This window comes from Aedes aegypti, chromosome 2 (genome assembly GCF_002204515.2).
Source record: "Aedes aegypti strain LVP_AGWG chromosome 2, AaegL5.0 Primary Assembly, whole genome shotgun sequence".
NCBI lineage: Eukaryota > Metazoa > Arthropoda > Insecta > Diptera > Culicidae > Aedes > Aedes aegypti.
Window position 1 is genome coordinate 214,002,777 of NC_035108.1, and position 22,835 is coordinate 214,025,611.

General features: G+C 38.3%; 1 protein-coding gene and 1 long non-coding RNA gene across 2 annotated transcripts; one reads left to right on the plus strand and one right to left on the minus strand.

Moving 5' to 3' along the window:
• The first annotated feature begins 2,156 nt into the window (after positions 1-2,156).
• On the plus strand, positions 2,157-22,835 carry LOC23687973 (esterase B1). Its single transcript, XM_021843919.1, has 4 exons — positions 2,157-3,015; positions 3,072-3,211; positions 21,885-22,482; positions 22,546-22,835. Exons 1-4 carry the CDS (start codon positions 2,297-2,299, stop codon positions 22,826-22,828), a joined length of 1,740 nt encoding a protein of 579 aa, XP_021699611.1. The 5' UTR covers positions 2,157-2,296; the 3' UTR covers positions 22,829-22,835.
• On the minus strand, positions 10,661-11,979 carry LOC110676366. Its single transcript, XR_002500310.1, has 3 exons — positions 11,802-11,979; positions 10,785-11,748; positions 10,661-10,731 (listed from the first exon to the last, which is right to left on the minus strand). It is a non-coding gene; the product is annotated as an uncharacterized LOC110676366 (long non-coding RNA).

Here is a 22,835-nt window from a genome sequence, read left to right on the forward strand (position 1 = left end):
ATATATATTACTATTACCGTAAAACGGGGTAACTTTGATAGTTTTTTTGAAGAAAACTTCAATATTTATGCATTCTGTAGCAAAGAATTACAATTTATATTTTTAAAACAAGTACTGACATCCTAGCTATCGATCGCACTTGATAGATTTCCAAAAGATTTATTCTGAATGGATATATTGTTTTTCATATAATCGAAAGTCGGTTTTCTTTTTTCGGGTAACTTTGATAATGAAGTATAAATCGAACAAAATTGAATGAATTACGGAACATTTATAGGGTGTTGCATACCGCTAGGCATTTAACGCTATATGGAAATTTCTGACTTAGATTACAAAAATGGTCTCAGACCCCAGTTTGTAAAAATGGTTTTCGCTAAGGGATTTGAGACCGAATTCATGTTCTACTATAACTAGGCTGTCAATGATAAGTGACGAACTCATTATGACTTCATAAAATAGTGATCGTAGAACAAATTGTTTGTGAGCGTTGCAAAAATACTGAGATCTTATACATTTTTAATATTTGCATTAAAAAAAACTCAAATGCACTTGATTCCAACAAAAATAGCTTTGACATGAAGTGTTATACTAATACTCTTTACTTTTGCATTCGTTTTGCTTAACTGATTAACAGAAACTTCGTTATTTCGTTTAATATGTTGTGGGTCTCGCACTATCAAAGTTGCCCGCATTATCAAAGTTATCCCGTCTTACGGTGCCTTATATTGCGATTGAATAAAACAAACGTATCAACCAAACTAGCTCCCTTTAATTTGTCCTAAAATATATAAAAAAAATAATAAAAAATCTTCGAGCTGTTCAGCTTATAAGTAAATGAAAAACCGAAATAAGTACTATACCATTTCATTCCACTAGAGTGTGTATCCTTTGACAAATACGCATATTTCGACCTCAACTACAAGGACGTCTTCAGTGTCGTGTACTAAACTCGACGGAATTGTTTCATGTTTTCATTTCAATTCAAAATGTAAATGTGACAAATAAACGATGAGACGTTTTGTTGTCCAAGAGATTGGCTATTTGTAACCAGTCCACCTTTAAATCTTTAATCGAGTAGCTACTAAACCATGCAAGTACCTACAAATGTGACGTCATGATTGAGCTGCGTTCATTGAATAACGCCAATATGTATGCACTCTTTCGGCCGCAAAACTATTCCGAACAGCGTTTAGTATAAGTCGATTATGCATTTCAGCAAGATAATGAAATAAAAACTTGCTGCTAAGGATTGTGACGAACTTAACTTCTACAATTCCACCAATGCTAACATTAGAACCAACGCATCTTCAGATTTATTCTGTTTCACAATTGGTAATGTTGAATATATGTCAAACGTTTAGATAACGATCTTATTAGATTTGCTTGTCAACGGTAATAGATCAAAAAGAACGATAAAAAAATTCGTCGTGTGAGCAAAAAATTTAAACAACTAGATCGTTTCAAAGAAAAATAAAGGGGCAACGGTCAAATATTATGGGTAGTTTTCATATGTGCTAATTATATCAAACGAATTTAATTAACCGAAAGGGTTTTAAGTTTTGATTCTTTCTTTCACATTTCAGATTCCTGGCAGACATGGAGGAAGTAGTAGTATAAGCAGCAAGTTGCAGAATGATCATTTTTACAGAACGTGATACAAATTATTTTTAATTTCCATACATAAAATCTTACCATTGGGGGATGCGGGGAGGGGGTTGTGGTTTGTGAACCCGCCTAATGTCTCTAATGTTTCACTTTTATGGCACATTGTCATAGATTGAGCAAAAGGAAGTCATCTAAAATCTGTAGAAATTTTTGATGAAAATTATTGTTTTGTTTGCAATTAATCGGAAAATGATGCTGTGAGCTTCATGTCAGGGGTTTGTACAGCAATGTTTAGACCAAATAAAATTGTACTTCCAAATAACTTGATTTCGAAGCATATTCTCAAATTTCAATAACATTTGAAGAATAAATCCGTTTAAAAATATACAGTGATTTGAATTATCCATGTTTAGTTCGTCACAGTCCTTATTTTACGGTTACCGTTGGCAAACCCTGAAAGTAGAGGTTCATGACACACATTAGAACGACAAGTTCAACTGTCGCGTTCTAACGCATCGTGTGCACACTGAACAGGTTTTAATTCCACTTTTGCAATTTGGTCAACCATGCTGCCGCCGCACTGCAATTAACCGGTGGTGCTCTCGAGCGCAATTAAGTTCCACATGCTGCTGATCAAATGAGATTTATCTGAACATTTGGTGATGTGATCTAGTCTCGGACAGTCGAAAAAATGGTTTCACTCGAAACGATCAAACTACGCTTAGTGATTCTTATTTGCTTAGTAAAATATCATTTGAAGAACCTGTGGCAAAAGTATTCGTTTGGTTACAATCGGCCAAAAGTTCAGCTTAGACCAGGAAAAATCCGAGGATTAACAGATATTCTACCAAACGGCAAACCGTACCATTTCTTCAAGGGCATCCCATACGCCAAAGCACCGGTCGGGCAACTCCGTTTTCAACCTCCAGTGCCAATTCAGCGTTATGATAGTGACATAATTGATTGCTCAGTGCACCGAAATGAATGTATTCAGTTAAATTTTCTCACCAATGTCGTGGCGGGATCCGAGGATGGTCTTTTTCTGAACGTGTACACACCTGATCTGCCAGATCGGAAAAAGTCTTCTCCTAACTTACCGGTGATGATTTTCATCCATGGCGGTGGTTTTCAGGACGGTTCTGGTGATAGTTTCCTCTATGATCCGATAGACTTGCTTGAAGCAGGGGTGATCGCTGTCACAATCAACTATCGTTTGGGACCACTCGGATTCTTGTGCTTGCCCAGTGTAGGAATTTATGGTAATATGGGTATGAAGGATCAGCGTTTGGCGTTCCAATGGGTGCAGGAGAATATTGCTCAGTTCGGAGGAAATCCAAACAATGTGACTCTATTTGGCTGCAGTGCTGGGAGTATTGCTTGTCAACTACATTACCTCTCCAAAAATTCAAGGTAATTATATTTTCATGTGCTTGGATCCTGTACAAAGATACTTTCCGATATTGCAGATATCTATTTCATCGAGTAATCTGTCAAAGCTGCACGGGGTTCACAATGCCATATTTGCAACAAAACCCAGTTGCTAAATCGAGAAAGTTGGCATGTGTAGTGAAAGGAGGCCAAATAATTTCGGACAGAGAAGCGTTAGGTAAGTGAAATCAGTGTTTTAAAAGATTCACATTTCTATTCGGTTATCAAGTAATTACACAGCGTACAAAAATAACATGTTTGCGTGTTTCAAGGACCGAACCAATAGTAAATTTGGGGTTGATGCATCTGACGCCGCTTTCAGATATGTTTCAGCTCGTTACAGTTTTGAGCTACAAGTCTACAAAGTAGTACAAAATTCTGGTTGTACTGAAATATTAACTAGGAAACTTTTAAGCAATCTATAACATCAAGCATGCAGAATAAGACTTAAACTTTCATGTATGATACAGTGTGGTTTAAATTACACGATAAAATTTGGGATGATTCAAATATGACGTCCATTCGTTCTCTGCATGTAAGCTCAAGTTGTGATACCTTTCTGAATCAGTACACTGGAAACATCTCTTCGTATTTTATCCAAAATCCATTTTGAAAACAAAATTTCGTACATATTTTCATACATCATACACCAGTAAATTTGGTTGGTAAATGGCTGGGCATGGCGTACTATTGGTACCTCGCGTACCTGAAGGAATAAAATAGACCCCTTTGTGCGGTCCTTAGCCTCTTGCCCAGCAACTCCTATCCCTACCTCCTCGCGGTACTGGCCGGGGTACGAGTAACCTTAGGGAAGATCGGGTAACCAACCCCCGGTGGGAACTTTGGTCGTATGCTGACAGGGAAGGGGGGGTTTGCTTTTGCTTCTGCAAACCTTGAGCGTCTGTACTCCATGTTAGGAGCGGCTCACAACAGCGTCTGTTCCCCATGTCAGGGGCGGCAGATCATCGTCCGAGTGCCAGAGAAGGACTCTAAGCTAAACTGCGCACTATGGTCCTCCGAACATTTAGGGGGAATGGTCCTCCGGAAATCTAGGGGGTTGGTGTCAGGCCCTGCAAGTCAGCCGTAAAAAAAATCAAGCAACGAATAATCAACAAGAGAATACGAACCGGGAAAATCGGCGAAGACCACAGCGACGTAAAAGGACTAGCGATTGGAAGCTCGGTACGTGGAACTGTAAATCTCTCAACTTCATCGGGAGCACGCGCATACTCGCCGACGTGCTGAAGGACCGTGGATTCGGCATCGAAGCGTTGCAGGAAGTGTGTTGGAAGGGATCAATGGTGCGAACGTTTAGAGGTAACCATACCATCTACCAGAGCTGCGGCAACACACATGAGCTGGGAACAGCTTTTATAGTGATGGGTGATATGCAGAGGCGCGTGATCGGGTGGTGGCCGATCAATGAGAGAATGTGCAAGTTGAGGATCAAAGGCCGGTTCTTCAACTTCAGCATAATAAACGTGCACAGCCCTCACTCCGGAAGCACTGATGATGATAAAGACGCTTTTTACGCGCAGCTTGAACGCGAGTACGACAGTTGCCCAAGCCACGACGTCAAAATCATCATAGGAGATCTAAACGCTCAGGTTGGCCAGGAGGAGGAATTCAGACCGACGATTGGAAAGTTCAGCGCCCACCGGCTGACGAACGAAAACGGCCTACGACTAATTGATTTTGCCGCCTCCAAGAATATGGCCATTCGTAGCACCTACTTCCAGCACAGCCTTCCGTACCGATACACCTGGAGATCACCACAGCAGACAGAATCGCAAATCGACCACGTTCTGATTGATGGTCGGCACTTCTCCGACATAATCGACGTCAGGTCCGTGGCGCTAACATCGACTCTGACCACTATCTGGTGATGGTCAAACTGCGCCCAAAACTCTCCGTCGTTAACAACGTACGGTACCGACGGCCGCCTCGGTATGACCTAGAGCGGCTCAAGCAACCGGATGTCGCAGCGGCATACGCGCAGCAACTCGAGGCTGCATTACCGGATGAGGGTGAGCTGGACGAAGCCCCTCTTGAGGACTGCTGGAGAACAGTAAAAGCAGCCATCAACGATGCAGCTGAGAGCAACGTCGGGTACGTGGGACGGAGTCGACGGAACGATTGGTTCGACGAGGAGTGCCAGGAGGTTTTGAAGGAGAAGAATGCAGCACGGGCGGTCATGCTGCAGCAAGGGACCCGGCAGAACGTGGAACGCTATAAACAGAAACGGCAACAGCAGACCCGCCTCTTTCGGGAGAAAAAACGCCGCCTGGAGGAGACGGAGTGCGAGGAGATGGAACAGCTGTGCCGGTCTCAGGAAACGCGTAGATTCTATCAGAAGCTCAACGCATCCCGCAACGGCTTCGTGCCGCGAGCCGAGATGTGCAGGGATAAGGATGGGAGCATTCTGACGGACGAGCGTGAGGTGATCGAAAGGTGAAAGCAGCACTTCGACGAGCACCTGAATGGTGCTGAGAGCACAGGCAATGAAGGACGGGACAACGGAGGAAATGCCTTCGTCAGTACTGCGGAAGATGGAAACCAACCAGCCCCCACTTTGAGGGAGGTTAAGGATGCCATTCACCAGCTCAAGAACAATAAAGCTGCTGGTAAGGATGGTATCGGAGCTGAACTCATAAAGATGGGTCCGGAAAGGCTGGCCATTTGTCTGCACCGGCTGATAGGCACAATCTGGGAAACAGAACAGCTACCGGAGGAGTGGAAGGAAGGGGTAATATGCCCCATCTACAAGAAAGGCGACAAGTTAGATTGTGAGAACTTTCGAGCGATCACCATTCTAAATGCGGCCTACAAAGTATTATCCCAGATAATCTTCCGTCGTTTGTCACCCGTAGTAAACGAGTTCGTGGGAAGTTATCAAGCCGGCTTCGTTGACGGCCGATCGACAACGGACCAGATCTTTACTGTACGGCAAATCCTCCAAAAATGTCGTGAATACCAGGTCCCAACGCATCACCTTTTCATCGATTTCAAGGCGGCATACGACAGTATCGACCGCGTAGAGCTATGGGAAATCATGGACGAGAACAGCTTTCCCGGGAAGCTCACGAGACTGATAAGAGCGACGATGGAAGGTGTGCAAAATTGTGTGAAGGTTTCAGGCGAACACTCCAGTTCGTTTGGATCCCACCGGGGACTACGACAAGGTGATGGACTTTCGTGCCTTTTGTTCAATATTGCGCTAGAAGGTGTTATGCGGAGAGCCGGGCTTAACAGCCGGGGTACGATTTTTACGAGATCCAGTCAATTTGTTTGCTTCGCGGATGATATGGACATCGTCGGCCGAACATTTGAAAAGGTGGCAGACCTGTACACCCGCCTGAAACGCGAGGCAGCAAAAGTTGGACTGGTGGTGAATGCGGCCAAGACAAAGTACATGCTAGCTGGTGGGGCCGAGCGCGACAGGGCTCGCCTAGGTAGCAGTGTTACGATAGACGGGGATACGTTCGAGGTGGTCGACGAGTTCGTCTACCTTGGATCCTTGCTGACGGCTGACAATAACGTTAGTCGTGAAATACGGAGGCGCATCATCAGTGGAAGTCGGGCCTACTATGGCCTCCAGAAGAAGCTGCGGTCAAAAAAGATTCACGCCCGCACCAAATGTACCATGTACAAAACGCTCATAAGGCCGGTAGTCCTCTACGGGCATGAAACGTGGACGATGCTCGAGGAGGACCTGCAAGCACTTGGAGTCTTCGAACGTCGGGTGCTTAGGACGATCTTCGGCGGTGTGCAGGAGAACGGTGTGTGGCGGCGAAGGATGAACCACGAGCTCGCCCAACTCTACGGCGAACCCAGTATCCAGAAGGTGGCCAAAGCTGGAAGGATACGATGGGCAGGGCATGTTGCAAGAATGCCGGACAGCAACCCTGCAAAGATGGTGTTCGCTTCGGATCCGGTTTGTACAAGAAGGCGTGGAGCGCAGCGAGCTAGGTGGGCGGATCAAGTGCGTATCGATTTGGCGAGCGTGGGGCAGAACCGAGGATGGAGAGATGCGGCCACGAACCGAGTATTGTGGCGTGAAATTGTTGATTCAGTGTTATCTGTGTAGATGTTAACTAAATAAATGAAATGAAATGAACACCAGTAAATTTATAAAATATTCATAGAATGAACGATTCACAATTCATAAACAAACGTTTTCGTTTTTTTTTTGCGTTTGTCTACCACTTGTGCTACTTCACAAAGATGTTAAGAGCTTTGGAATTAAATCTGTCTTCTACGAAGTTTTATTCAAAATTAGGGAGGACCACATTTTCATAGAAATGATATAACCAACTTTCTTATTTGTGGATATAATGGTATATATACTTCAGCAAAGTTGTAGACCATTCAACTTCAAAAAACTTTTTGAAGAAAAAAAAAACACAAAAAGTTTTTTGTAGCTCTTAAATTGACCGATTTATAGATTTTTTTCAGAACTCAAAAAACGTAATTTGAAGAGTGAAGGAATCATCTCTTTTGGCAAAAACAAGCATAATTTGATTGTAAATATCTCAAATTCAACGTAAGGTGGTCCAAGAAAAAATAAGTTTTTAGCTCTAGTTTTTCTTATATTAACTTCTCGTCAAAGTATGAAAAATCTTTCTAACCTAAAAATATTTAAATTTTCGTACAGAAAGATGGTTCATATTAGGTATGTTTATATTATTTTCACTTACCAAATTACGCATTTTTTGTACGGCTAAAAGTGGTTCATATACTACTTCGATGAGATGTAAGAATTGAAAAGGCTGGAATCAGAAAACCAGTTTCTTCGGACATAGCGAAAAAAGATATAAATCGGTCTAATTTAGATCAACAACCTTTTTTGAAAAAGTTTCTCTTAATTGAATGGGTAACAATCAATATCAAAATATGGACCACCCGTAAAAAAATGACACGACTGAACCCGAGCGAGTTATGAAGAAGCGCACGTTTCACAAATTCAACTACCGCTGGTGGATCTGAACTAGCTTTTAAACATGAAGCGGAATTTTCTGAGGTACAGCTGTGCCAAACGTCGCCTGAATCGTGGAACCCGCAGGAAGCTCGTGGTCCTGATCAAATGAAAAACCGGCCATCCGTCAAGAGCCATTTGCGAAACAAGATCACCGTCCCGGAGATGGCCGGGCGGATGTCGGTATTTACCAGGTAAGGTTGAAATAAAGCTGGAAATGATCAGTGACTGCCTGCGGAAGTTTTCGTTGAATTACAGGGCGATTAAGCAAGGAAGGCCTGTTATCGGTAACACCGGTGCAATTTGTATTATTTTTTTGTGAAATGCACGAACCTATTTCGTTGAATGTACTTAAGCTCTAGCTCTCTTCATGAATGATTTGTTCAATGTATATAAATGTTCGTTCTCAATACGAATAAACGAATTTCAAGAACAAAATGTTTAGTACAATATTAAAATCATTCTTTGTTTTGATTTGGAGCTTGAATTTTATTACGAAGCTGATTTCATACATGCTACGACACTGTTTCATTGCAACAAACAACGAATTATTCCGTAGTTCGAATGAACGATATAAAACAATATATATTTTCAGTATATTACCAATGTTGAGAACAGGACCAAATGAGAAGCCGGGAACACTGATTTTCAAAGCCGTTTATTGAGTGCTTCAAAGCTAAAATTCAATACACGCTTAGCCTGCTCAACGCAGCGCATGTGTAAAAACTACACAGAATGAGGCAACCAATGCAGGACTCTCTGGCTGAGTGAAAATTTTGTGTAAGTCGCACATTTATTTTATTTTGCTCATCTTGATCTGATAGATGGAGCGACCTCGTACGCTCACAACAATTATGAGTCAACATTTGATGTTGGTTGAATCATCCGTGGCTGAGAGAGTGGAGAGAAACGTTGGCTCTATCCAAACGCACATCTTCCATTTGACAGCTCTAGCTAGCTGCGAGGCTCTGCAAACACATCATCATTGCTTTTGGGATGAACTGAGGTTGGTTTCTCCGTCAACGCAAGAGCATGATTTCGCTTTCCTCTTTGCCCTTTTGGGCAAAGAGCTACAAAGAGACAGCGAAGAGCTGTCGGGAAATGCTCTTCCCCGAACTGAGATATGGGATAAAATGCTCTCCTCCTAACTGAGAAAGGGAGAAAATAATCTCCTTCTCTTTTAAGCACTGAGGTTGACAAAACAAACTCCTTACCACTGTTGGAGTGAAAATAAGTCAACACAATCGTGTCAACTCTTCATCCCGCAGATCACGTACGCTCAGTTTGTGTGTGGGTAAAATCGCTTCTCTATGGATCAATGCATGAGTTCACTAATTTGACGTTTGAGCGGTGCCGAATTCACTCGTTCCCATGGTCACGTAAATAACACGGCACCGCTCAAACGTCAGATAGTGAACTCGTGCATCGGTCCATTGTAGCTGATCATTAAAAGGGGGAGAAAGAGGATAAGTCAAGAGCAAGGAAGAAGCCTGCTTACAATTCAGTGGGACAACTATCTGGTACCGACTTCGATTCCGTTCTGTATAAATTCAATTCAAGACCTTCTTCAAGCTTTTACGATGAGAAATAGTTTCATAAGGAAATACTGCTAATAACTATTTCGCCCTGATTTAGCCTAAACTTTAATTAAACGAACTCAATAGGATTATTGCGATCTAATATTGTGGTTTCATCTACCTTGCACAAATTTGCCAGTCACTCTGTCAAAAGATAGGTACCTACTTCACCTCATCTGACAATTCGCACAATACGATGCAACGATAACGCATGATGATGTTCTACGTATTTGGTGTATGTGGCCGGGATGCCAAATCGTCCGCAGTTGTGGCAACAACCAATAATTACTGAACTTTATCACTTTTAAATTGCATGATGCAAAATCAACAATCACGAGAAAAACCATTGGAAACTTCTCCAGAGGATCCTCCGAGATTTCAGAGAGTTCGTGAATTATTGCACATTAAATTTTCCAAAGATGCCTTCAAAAATTACAATAGATATTTATCAAAAAGTTTCCTTAGGTAGGGAAAGTGTACCAGTTATGGCTATAGTGGTTCCCTATTTGGATCTATGTGTTTTCTCGAAAGCTTTCGTATTTTGAATATTTTTGAATGCTTTAACATCAAGATTCATTTGATATCAAACTACTAAAACCTGGCCATAGACAACCGCATATCAATACACAGTGATCTTCGTAGCCAGGTTGTCCCGGGCGATAAGTGAATATCGCCCACTGTCAGTTGTGACAAATGTGAAAATATCGAACATATAGACCATTGCTTTGTTAAATGTTTGCTATGGTTTGAATATCAAATTTTTGATATCGTCAAACCAGCCAACAATGTGCCAAAATGTTGAAGCACATTCAATATTATGATGGTTTTGGAAGAAGAGCAAAAATTTGAAGGCATTCTGCAAGCCTCCAAGCATGCAATCAGTTATTTTATTGCGTCGCTTGTTCGATTACTAATCATAAACATTAAACAAAACTTCGCATTATGATTACACTCTCGATTCAATTTACCCGAAAATGGGTAAACATCAAGATGTTGATTACGCTAGAAGCCGTCCCTTGCCATGGGTCTGACTTAAGTATGATTAAAACATTTAAAATTATTGTTGCGGGAGGTGTTGGATGTCATTTTCGGACCGACGCTTACAGCAGAGCACGACAAGGATTTTGTCATTCATCAGTTAAAAAGCTAAAATAATATTTTATTTCTAAAACTATTCCATCTAAATATAGCCTACTTACAATTTCGGTGCCTTATTAACATTTATCCAAGGGAAGATAATTGCTTCCATCGTGTGTAACAAACACCTCCACACTGGACAAACAATGTCTGTGCCTCTTTGCACAAAGAACACCGATGATCTGTACAGCATAGTTCGTTAGGTATGTTCAAGGCAAAATTTAAGGTGCGAAACTATTCGTAACATTCCCCCCCGTAACACTTCATAGGAGTTGAAGTTTTACAAATATCTACCTTAAATTTTTAATACATACTCTAGTGATACTTAATTTGGAACAAGTTACATTATCTCATGTAGTTTAAAACATACAGTTATTAAACTTAACGTATAGCTAAATAGTCACTTTTTTCGTTTCATTATTTTTGGTTTTGAACATGTCTTAATCTAACATTGAGCTCGTGTGGAGCTGCAAAATATCATACAAGCGGTACCTACTTCGATGCTTATTGTGTTTCAATTGCTCCATTGAATGATCACTGCAACTAGGAGACCTGAACGTGCTCACAACACTCTTCTGGTTTATCATGGAAACAGGGCAATCGGAAGATTGTGATACACGTTGATATGCTGTAATCAACCCACAGTTTTCCTGCTCACTGTTTGATCCAATTTAACCGATACGAATATTATGTGCATTTGCCATTCTATTGGTTATGGCTTCTGCTCGCGTTGTCGAATCTCTCCTGTATCACAGTCATTCCAGGCAACTGCTCACATTAACAGCTTAGTGTGGATCATAATGCAACTCCTCGATCTATACATTCCTGTGCATCTCGCGGTGGAATTCTATGTCGCGATTGAGTCGCCTTGTTGGATCCTAAGCCGCCATCATAAAGGTGACTGTTGGTCGAATATTCGTTGAAAACGAAATTCTTTTTAGTGTTGCGGGAGATGTTGGATGTCATTTTCGGACCGACGCTTACAGCAGAGCACGACAAGGATTTTGTCATTCATCAGTTAAAAAGCTAAAATAATATTTTATTTCTAAAACTATTCCATCTAAATATAGCCTACTTACAATTTCGGTGCCTTATTAACATTTATCCAAGGGAAGATAATTGCTTCCATCGTGTGTAACAAACACCTCCACACTGGACAAACAATGTCTGTGCCTCTTTGCACAAAGAACACCGATGATCTGTACAGCATAGTTCGTTAGGTATGTTCAAGGCAAAATTTAAGGTGCGAAACTATTCGTAACAATTATCAAATTATCAGGTATGGCGAAATAGGGAACCATTATGTCCATAACTGGTACACGGTTTATGGACAAAATGTCGAAAGACAAAAAGTCGAAAGACGGAAGGTCGAAAAGACAAAAGGTCGAAAATGACTTGCTTGGTGGGAAATTTTTCCTTCTTTGAAAAGAGGTTTTCGATCTTTTGTCCATTCTTTTTCGTTCTTCGACCTTTTGTTCTTTCAACCTTTTGTCTTTCGATTTTCTGTTCTTTCGACCTTTTGTCTTTAGACCTTTTGTCATAGATTCGTGGTCGAATGATATTTAGTCGAAAGTACATTTGGTCGATGGGACATTTGGTCAAATGGCTTTAGAACATTTTGTCGAATGACACTTAATCGAATGACGTTTAGTTAAACGAAAATTTAGTCGAAAGCTTATTTTGAAATGGTTTATTTAAAAACTATTTGGTAAAAATTATGACTGTTTTCTAAGCTTTGTCAAGTTGGTAAGATACCGAACTTTTTTTTGAAAAATCTGAAGTATCAGCTGTTGTTGAATTAAAAACAGAACATTTATGTAGTCTTATTTCAAGTGTCATACATCTATTGCTTTGTGATTTGAAGTTACACCAATATCTAGGATTTCAATGATTATTCAAATGAATTTTGTAGAAGTACTTTTTTGGTACATTGTGAATTTATTTTTTTTTTCTTAATATCACCATTCTTCGAAAAACTGCTCAACAAGTTATTTTATCATCGATGTGAACATGATGATTTTTTGAGTATATTGCTCTTATGAAATGTCATCGCTCTTCGTAATAAACTACTAATCTTCATTTAATAAAAGCATTCGGATAGTTTGCTCGGGACCTTTATTTGAATTCCGGGTCTTGAAACTTATGGACGTGGGTAAGATTTTTGAATGCGGTAATCAGAAAAAGTCAGAAAAGCAGGAAAAAATGCTTTAAGGAAAAAAATATTGCGAAGTAAATGTTAAATGTCGGTAACAGAATAAGCTATCCCACTTATGGCCAAATGGCTTATCCTTACATCCCAGCTTAAAAACATTCTTCAAGCAAATATGTGGCTTTCCTGGTGTTGATGACCTCAGGTGAATAACGGAATTTGCGGTAGAATTTTTGAATGGTAACGATGAGAACACCGAGAAATAGTTTGATCATAAATAGCACAGCGTAACAAAAAATTACATTTTTGCGTTGCGTGTCTCCAGGATCAAATTAGATGTCTCTAGTAGATTGGGTTTTGCTGTATCTGATGCCGTTCACAGAAATGTTACAGCATGTCACATTTTTTAGCTACAGGTCGTTAAAGTTCTAAAAAAATATTTAAAGCATGATTTATTTTCAGATTTTTCAATTTTATCTGAAAAGTTGAAATCTTAAGGTTTCATTCCATAAAAAAGATTGGAAATCGGTTGGACTGTTCGAAAGTCATGATTTTTTTTAATTAAAAAATCTAATGCACTGAGACCTACAGTGTGTGCCGATGATAAATGACTGATATTTTATTTTAAAAAAATATATCTCAAAAACTAAAAAACAAAACAAATTTGACAGTAAATGTAAAATTTTCTGAACTTTCAAGAAAAAATGAAAACAGCAATAGCCCCTTTGGTCCCGAGGCCTTCAAAATACGAAAAAACGTAAATTATTGTTTGTTTTTTTTATGTAAAAAAAAAACATTTTTTGTGAAATTTTATAGTTTTCCTGAAAAGTCAAAATCTTTAGCTTTCATTTAGTCTCAAAAGATTGAAAGTCGATCAAACGGTTTTAAAGGTTTTTTTTTTCATTAAAAATTTTGCGAAATCGTGATTTTTCTGGTCACCTAATTTCGGAGATGGTCACCCTAATCAAAAAATCCAAAAACACGTGTATCCTTATTTTGGATTAGGAACAAAATAGCGAATTTTCACGGAATTCAGCGACCCTTTAGATCGGTTTTTCATGGAATGGCTGAATAACTAAAATATTTAATTAGGATGCAATTTTTCAAAGAATGATGATACAGTGCTGTTCTGAATAATAGCAGCTCATGCTGATTTTCATACAAGCTGATCAACTTTGCTATGTTCTAGTTTTATTCCATTTCTAGCAATCAAGCTGAAATTTCATTTCTTTTAGCCTCTGCAGGAAAGTGAGATATTAGGTAAAATTGTTCGAAAAAATAGAAGTTTTAAAATTAAAATTTGTGCTTAACTTTTGGTTTTTAAATTTTAAATCACTTACTATTTGAACAATCCTTATTGACTAACGTACACACAAACCAAATGTGTTGAAAATATTTGTAGATGAAAAAAAATAATATGCGAAATTGCTATTATTTCGGAAAATTTCGAACAGTATATTTCGACAGGGGTATGCCAAAGTGTACTATTTTGTATGAGGATCGACATGCGCTGCTATTATTCAGAACAGCATAGAATTATGAAAGAATAATAAATTCAACAAAAAAATTGACATCGGTGAACTTAGAAAAACTATTTAATATTACTTATCGGATGAAATAAGAACGGGCTGTTTCTGTCCAACTTTCTATCCAGCTACAGCTAAAGAGTAAAATAATTGACAAGAATAATAAATCTCATATAGACAGTAGTACACATACTGATCTCGTTAAAAACGTTGTTAGTAAATAAATATTATTTATATAGATTCGTTATTGACTTCTGATAAGAAATATCGGTTCTGTTTGGTTCACCTTTATCTGTTACACTGAACGCTTCTTCAACCATCCATTACAGAATAATCTTCCAACCAAATGTCCGTATGACAAAACGCCATTTGAACAAATATCATTTGATGTCAAAAACATCGACCAATTGTCCATTCGGCTAAATGTCTCTTCGACCAAATGTACTTTCGACCAAATGTCTATCGAACCTGCATTGATATACTGTTATTTTTTGAACAAACTTCAAGCTTTCTATATGCAACGAGCGATATTTCAGGATTTAGTTGATCACCCAGACCAGCGTTGATGCGTTGATGTCATATGTTTTATTCCGGCTGATTCTGCAGATCGGATAAATCGTGACAAAATGATCTCAAATGGAAGCAAATCAGCTTTGGACAGCTAAGTTGATTCTTTTAATCTCTCATGATACATTATAAATAAAATTCCCTTGTTGAATTAGTTTCGATTTAATTAACTACGAATCGAAGTCATTGACACTACAATCTAAGCTAAATATTTTCCCAAGAAATGTAATTTATTTGGAAGTCACTTTCATCACAAAAGTTCTCCATGAGTAGGAAACCGTTTTCTACAGGTGGAAGTTTTGATGCACTTCGTCAAAAACTTTTATTAAAAGCTACACACATTGACCCCTTTATTCTACGTTTAAAAGTGCATTATAACTAGACAATTCATAGTGACCAAGTTGTTCTATGTTCAACTGTATCAGGTCTGGTCCCCACACTTCAAATTCTTACCCACAGTCGTACGCTGTAAAACTTGATACTTGATAAAAATGTCGAGCACTCATAATGGAAGTTGTCGTTGGATAAAGATCAGTAGTTATTTAAAAAGAACGATTTCATTTTGAAAGAATAATAAATTCAACAATGTTTGAAATTCCAATAACTGAGCGAAATTGTGTTTTTTTGTCAAAGAATTATAATATATTGAAAGAATAATAAATTCAATAGATGATTATGTTTCCAACGTTGAGCAAGAAATGGACTTGATTACCTTTGAACATCTTCTCGTCTTCCTTTTACTGAGGAATAAGTGCATTCATAATTTATCCTTTGTAGACACTAGTACATACACTAACCACCTTATAGAGTGTAGATAATAATCATCATGTAATCAGATTCGTCATTGACTTCTGATGAAGAGTATGTTTGCTCAAAATAAACCTGAGATCCATTCATGGTGCGAAAAATCTAGTTCGATTTAATATCTGTTGAATAAAACGAATTTTCGACCAAATTCGACCAAATGTCTTTTCGACCAAATGTCTTTTCGACCAAATGTCCCTTCGACCAAATGAACTTTCGACTAAATGTCATTCGACCTAACATCATTCGAGCAAATGTCTTTCGACCAAATGTCCTAAAGCCCGCGACGAGCTGATCTCGAATTAAATCAAGTCAACTCACGCGATACACAGTATAAGGATAAGCACAATTGGTCGGCGTTAAGTAGGAGTGGACCAAGTGACATTTTTCATATTTTGAGAAAAATGGATTAAAAGTCTAACGCTCTGTAATTTTTGAACTCGTTCAAAATTTGGTTCAATATTTCTACACATCTTTGTGTTACTTTCAAACAATATAATGTGAAGTGGTAATCATGAAAAATCATAATCCAAACCTCTGATAGAACGATTTTTTGATGAACTATTTGTACTTGGTCCACTCTGACTGAACTAAAGACCACCGTTCAGTGAGTTGGTTCACTCTGACTGAACAATTTCTAGGAAAATAACAATCATTCAATACTTGCATGGTCAAACTTGGTGCATATCTCTAAAAAAACAGATTATCAAGACCTATCAACATCAGTATCGTAAATTCTTCAATAATCCATTCGTCAATACCGAAACAGTGGCAGCTTGAAAATTAATGTTTTGCAGGGTCAGAGTACTGAAGGCCAGAAATATTCAAATATGTGTTCAGTCAGAGTGGACCAAGTGAAAATCTTGAGTACCGACCAAAATATACTGGTCCAATAAGCGGGTTCTAGCACATTCCATACATGCACCATAAAACTACCATAAACTTCTAATTGGACTCTGAAATTGACTCAAAAAATACAATAATCAATCAGTTTATTGCTTTTCAACACTTGGTCCACTCTGTCTGCACAGAAATTGGTGCAATTTCTGACCACCCATCCAAACATGGTAAATGGTCAAAAATCAAATTCAAATGCATCGAAGTAAGTAATATTTATAAATACCTATTGATGGATAAGTAGAAGAATCATTCAATGTCCAGAAATCTGACAAATCTCTTGAAATGTTTTTCATTTTCTCGCATTCCTCAGCGCGCTGATCATTTTCGCTGATATGGTAATAAGCACTTGGTCCACTCTGACTGCACACTTTTATCGATTTTTATTGATCATCCAAAGTAAATTTGTTACATATCTCTCGCAATTTACAGCATTTTCAAAATCTGATCAAAGTGAAACGGAGGTAATGTAATTTCGCATCCAATGAGAGAATAATCCAATTTTCCCAAGTTTTGGACTTGGTCCCCTCTGACTTAACGCCGACCAATTGTCTTGTGCTCTACCAGCAGCTTAATTTTTTATCGCTAAAAAAATATTCAAATCGCAATAAATTTTTTATTTCTCGATATTTTTGCACCATTCTTTCACATGTTTTCTAAAACACTTTCTAAAAACTTCTCTTCAAGTTTTCGAATGATGTCGATATTGATAATTGGTCATCTGAATCCTGAGATATTTTAAAATTCCTTGGAGGACCGACGCGTAGCCCTAACCCACGTAAATATCTCAGACTATAGAGTTTTTATCGTATTCGGATATTCACTTCTCGGAATCATACAATAATGCGAGTATGTTGTGAAAAATTGAAGCAATTTGGAGCAGTCATCTTTGCGTAATGAACATATATGTTTCTGGACACACTGGACAAATAAAGATCTTGAAAACTCTAAAAAACCTCATATCGTAATTTTCAGATTTCTCCAAGAATACTGAACCGATTTGTATGATTTCCTCAGAATAGCTCCTTATTACCTGGCATTGTATAGTACACATTTTATTTATTTTTTTTAAATTGACCAAAACCAAAATGGCCGCCACAGACATTTTATATGGAAAATGTCGGTCCCCCTAGGAACATCGGATAATCTTCAAAACCAGATCACCCATGATTAATATCGAAACGGATTCTTAAACTAGAAGAGTTTGAGATTTCTTGTGAAAATGGCGTAGAAATACTTGATAATTGCTAAAAATGCCGAGCACTCATAATGGAACTTGTCGTTGGATAAAGATCAGTAGTTATTTAAAAAAGAAAGAAAAATAAATTCAACAATGTTTGATATTCCAATAACTGAGCGATTTTTTTTTTTCAAGGAGTGATGATATTTTGAAAGAATAATAAATTCAATAGATGATTATCTTTCCAACGTTGAGCAATAAATGGACATGATGAAGGACATGATTACTGTAATCCGTGGTAACATTGATCAGTTTTTGGGATATTTCCATTTTTTTTTATTTGAAAACACAAGTGTCGTAGGTTTAATATTTTTAAAACAAGTACTGGCAGCCCCCGCTCGTGATCATATACTGTATTTTGGTTGATTTAGCTGATATGGGGTAACATTGGTCACCCATGTGAGAAACGATCAGTAATATTGAAAATTTCGTTGCTTACTTAAATCATGGCCCCTGAAGCCGAATATGGAGACCAAGCTCTTATAAGTCACTTATATTTTGAGTTATTTCAAAAATAAAAACACTTTGATCCGCGGAATACGCCTAAAGGTAGGCAATTCCCTAAGGAAATTCTGCATTTTTAATAGAAGTTCGTTAATGTTGCTTATTTTAATAAATTTATGAAACATTTGACATGGGAATCGTTTTAGCGATGTCATTTTTAGTGACAACTGCATTTTTCTTGCTTATACCATTTGCAGAACACATGTGAGACATGAATCTTTAGTAGTGTAATCCATAATGTAAAAAGCAATTGATTCAAAAAGTTGACAAATTTACACATGAACCAAACGCAATTTTCACAAAAACCTCAATATTTATTAGCAAATGAATGTAAGAGAGAGACACCATTCATACTTTGAAAATTTTCCATCAACAAATGATGATTCGAACTTCTTACGAAAAGGGTCATACCGATCAATGTTACCCCGGATTTACTGAGGAATAAGCAGAGTTGCTTAATATCAATCATATCAGCTGATGGCTGATGGTCTAAAACTATCAATATCGCTTGCGAGCTATCAATATCACTTTGATTTGACAACCAACAGCAGTGATGCGACATCGCACTCTAGATCAAAATCACTGCAGAATGAATGATCACGTGGTCATTATCCATGCTATTAATGTTTTTCAGTGACCAACACATAGTTTCAATCTATCCGCAACACTGTCGAAAATATCGTACTGATAAAATGCCATTTTATCTGCTCAATTTAAAGCTAAACTTAACCCATCAGTGATATCCATAATCTATCTCCATCAATGCACTGGTGATGGAGTAGACAGCATGATGTTGATATGATATGGAATGATCCGATTTGTATCGCAGTCGGCCTGTACAAATCAGCAAATTTTAAGCATTGATGGTGACATCGAGCAACTCTGGGAATAAGTGCATTTACATTAATAATTTATCCTTTGTGAACACTAGTACATAAACTAACCACCTTGTAGAATGTAGATAATAATCATCATGTAATCAGATTCGTTATTGACTTCTGATGAAGAGTATGTTTGCTCAAAATAAACGTAAGATCCATCCATGGTACGAAAAATCTAGTTCGATTTAATATCTGTTGAATAAAACGATTTATCGACCAAACGTTCATTCGACCAAATGTCCTTTCAACCAAATGTGATAAAACTCTCGAGGTGCTATTCTAGTAATTCGCCAAACCCTTGGAATATTTTAATATATTTCTAAAGGTAATATTCCTATATTTCGTCTTGACATTACTCTATACGTTCCTCCAGGAATTCGTAAGAAAATTTGATTTACTTAGGGATTTTTCAGAAGTTTTCTCCTAAGAAAGTCTTAACAAGATTCTTCCATATTTTCATACTAGCAATAACATTCTATTTAGTTGCTTTAGGATTCTCTTACAAACGAGGTTGGTTGTCTAATTGCTACTGCTTCATAAGCAGAAGGTCAAGTAGCAACACTAGCAACCACTGGCGGCCAATCAAGCTCAAGCTAAGTCAAGGGTTCAAATAGGAATCTTGGTACATTTTCTTGCAAGAATTTTTTGAGGAATTTCTTCTGGGACCCCTGCAAGAACTCGTTAGATAATTCTTTTCGCAATTACTTGATTAATTTCTCTAGTTAGTGCATTTCACAGCTTTCTGAGAGAGTTCCTCCGGATATTCGTATGAGGATTTATTCCGGTTCATTATTTTTATTCCGAGTAGGGTTCCTCGAACTATTCGTTCATACAATATTGGAAGATCAAATAAATTCTGTTCTGCTGATATACCTTGTTTTTCATTTTTATCATCCGATTCAACATTTACTATAGAACACCACACTCTTAGAAAATAGCATGTAAATTTAAATTCAATAAGATGCACATAAAAGTAGCGAAACTTTTGACGTTATTTTACGTCCATTCTGAAAATTACATTATATAGAAAAACCTCAAAAAAAAAATACACGTCATGACATACAAGTAAGATTAGGACTTACTCTTACATCATGACGTGTAATTTCTCTAGTGCTTTTGATGTCACATGTATGTATAATTTTAGAACAAAACAACTTTCTATTGAAGTACTAATATTTCATCCTCTGCGGAAATGCAGCACACATTATTGAATTGTACTTGCAGAACAGCGCCAATATTTACGACCACAAAAAAACGCTTCAAAAACACACCGTTATTTTACACTTCAATAATGCAGAATCAGGCATCATTTCGATATCTGGCCGTCTATTAGAGATGGTCGGGTCTCGGGTTTTCAAACCCGAAACCCGACCCGAACCCGAACCCGACGGGTTCGGGTCGGGTTCGGGTTTGAAAATTTTATTTTTTTCGGGTTCGGGTTCGGGTCGGGTTTGACGGCTACAACATTATCGGGTACGGGTCGGGTTCGGGCTTGAAAAAAGTCGGGTTTAGTCGGGTTTGAGTCGGGTTTGGTGAGAATGGTGAAACGAGTAACAACCTAAAAGCTTCCCAATGCATCAGAAACGATGAATTTATAATCTTTTAAAACTCGGGTCCTATTCGGGTTTTTCTTAGAATTTTTTTCGGGTTTCGGGTCGGGTTCGGGTTTGAACAGCGGAAATTTTTCGGGTTCGGGTCGGGTCCGGGTTTGCTTTTCAATTACAGTCTCGGGTTCGGGTCGGGTCCGGGTTTTAAGAAATAAAATAAGTCGGGTACGGGTCGGGTTCGGGTTTGAAAAATGTGAAACCCGACCATCTCTACCGTCTATGCATTCCACATTGCATGTTATCTTGTTTACACAAATTGGCTCTAATTGTTCCAATAGAACTTTTATTCTAATGCCATTTTCGATTTGGTCTTGCACACACATAGTTTAACTAGTTCACAACGGCACCTTGAGAGAGCCCTTCAATACCACAGGAAACGTAACCCATATAAAAAGATGCCACTTTCAACCCAATGCTTTTCTTCATCAGCAAGATTTTCACCGTATTCTTCGACCATTTGCGCACCGATAGCAAACCAACGACTCATCAATCAGCACCAGATGAATCAAAATGCTTGCAAATTATTTATCCATAAGAATAACACAAGAACTGATGCATTTTTTCAATAATGTGTTTTATTTAGAAAATTAATCACTCGAGAACGTCTTACCGCGGCCATACTTGAAAACGAACTTGACGGTCAGCATGACGCCACCAACAATTTGAGAGTCATGTAAATTCACGTTTTGATGAACACAAATTTAAATGTTACGATGAACTTTTGTAGCCACATATATGTGAATTTAAAAGATCGATGTGTATTATTGATGATAATAAAACACTAAGATGTTCTGGTACATCACTGAAAACTTAAAATTTAGTCGTTTTTGTGTTTAGGTCACGAAATATTTCGTCATATTATGTTTTATGTCACCCGTAAATCTCATTATTTTTAAGAGTGCACATAGAATCAAACTACATGCTGATCCACATAACCTTGCTGATCTGAAGAACCCACTTTTTAATATTTCTATTATATTTCCTTAGATGTTTTGATGCGATCATCCGCTCGAACGTTGGTCAAGTTACAAACGAAAGCTTCTACTGCTGAAGACAATCCGCTGGATCCCTACAAGTTCTACTTCCGAGCGTGTGTTGAGCCGATGGAAACCGATGATAGTGTCATCGCGGAAACACCGGAATCGATTCTCAAACGTGTTGACACCTTGAACATGCCAATCATCACAGGGTGTTGTGACAGTGAAGGTGGCCTGAGCGTACATTTACTACTGGATAAGTTGAAAATTATCAATACCAAGCCAGAACATGCGTTGATATCATCCGTAGTGAGAGATGCGCATATTCCAGATCGACTCGAATTGGCAGCTGATATCAAAAAACTCTATTTTGGGAGTAAACCTATCGATCGTAACAGTTTGAGGGAGCTAAGTAATCTATTTACCGACACAGATTTTGTGGCTCATCAAATGGTTGGTACTGAGTGGATTTCTAGGTATCAACCTAGAGTGAAGCACTACAACTATCGGTTCACGTTCGATGGACAGTATGGTGTAATGGAACGCGTATTAGGGACTACCAATATCGGAGGAACTTGGCATGGTGACGATGTGTTTTACATCTTTAGGTGAGATAATCGTTATATCATCCCAATTATTGATTATCTCACGATTCAATTTTGTTTTTGTAGACCAGCATTTCACCCCAGGCTGCCATCTCTTTCAGACGAAGAGAAAGTGAAAAGAACATTTATAGAACTATGGACAAGCTTTGCCAAGTATGGAGAACCGTTGATAGGAGATTCCAAAGCGGTTGAATGGTTACCAGTCCAATCCTACAGTGGAAATCAACACTTGTTCCAGCTAGATTATTTAAGCATCGGGGTGAGTTCGAAAATGATGCAAAACTATTGTAGACAACGGTTAGCATTTTGGCGTCAAGCTTTGATAAAGTATAAAAAGGATTTCTTATGATTCGCCA

Bases quoted from the DNA above. Each gene is read 5' to 3' on its own strand.
- LOC23687973 (XM_021843919.1), top strand. From the start codon at position 2,297: ATGGTTTCACTCGAAACGATCAAACTACGCTTAGTGATTCTTATTTGC. The intron at 3,016-3,071 runs GTAATTATATTT...CCGATATTGCAG, and splicing joins TACCTCTCCAAAAATTCAAG to ATATCTATTTCATCGAGTAA. The intron at 22,483-22,545 runs GTGAGATAATCG...TTGTTTTTGTAG, and splicing joins GATGTGTTTTACATCTTTAG to ACCAGCATTTCACCCCAGGC.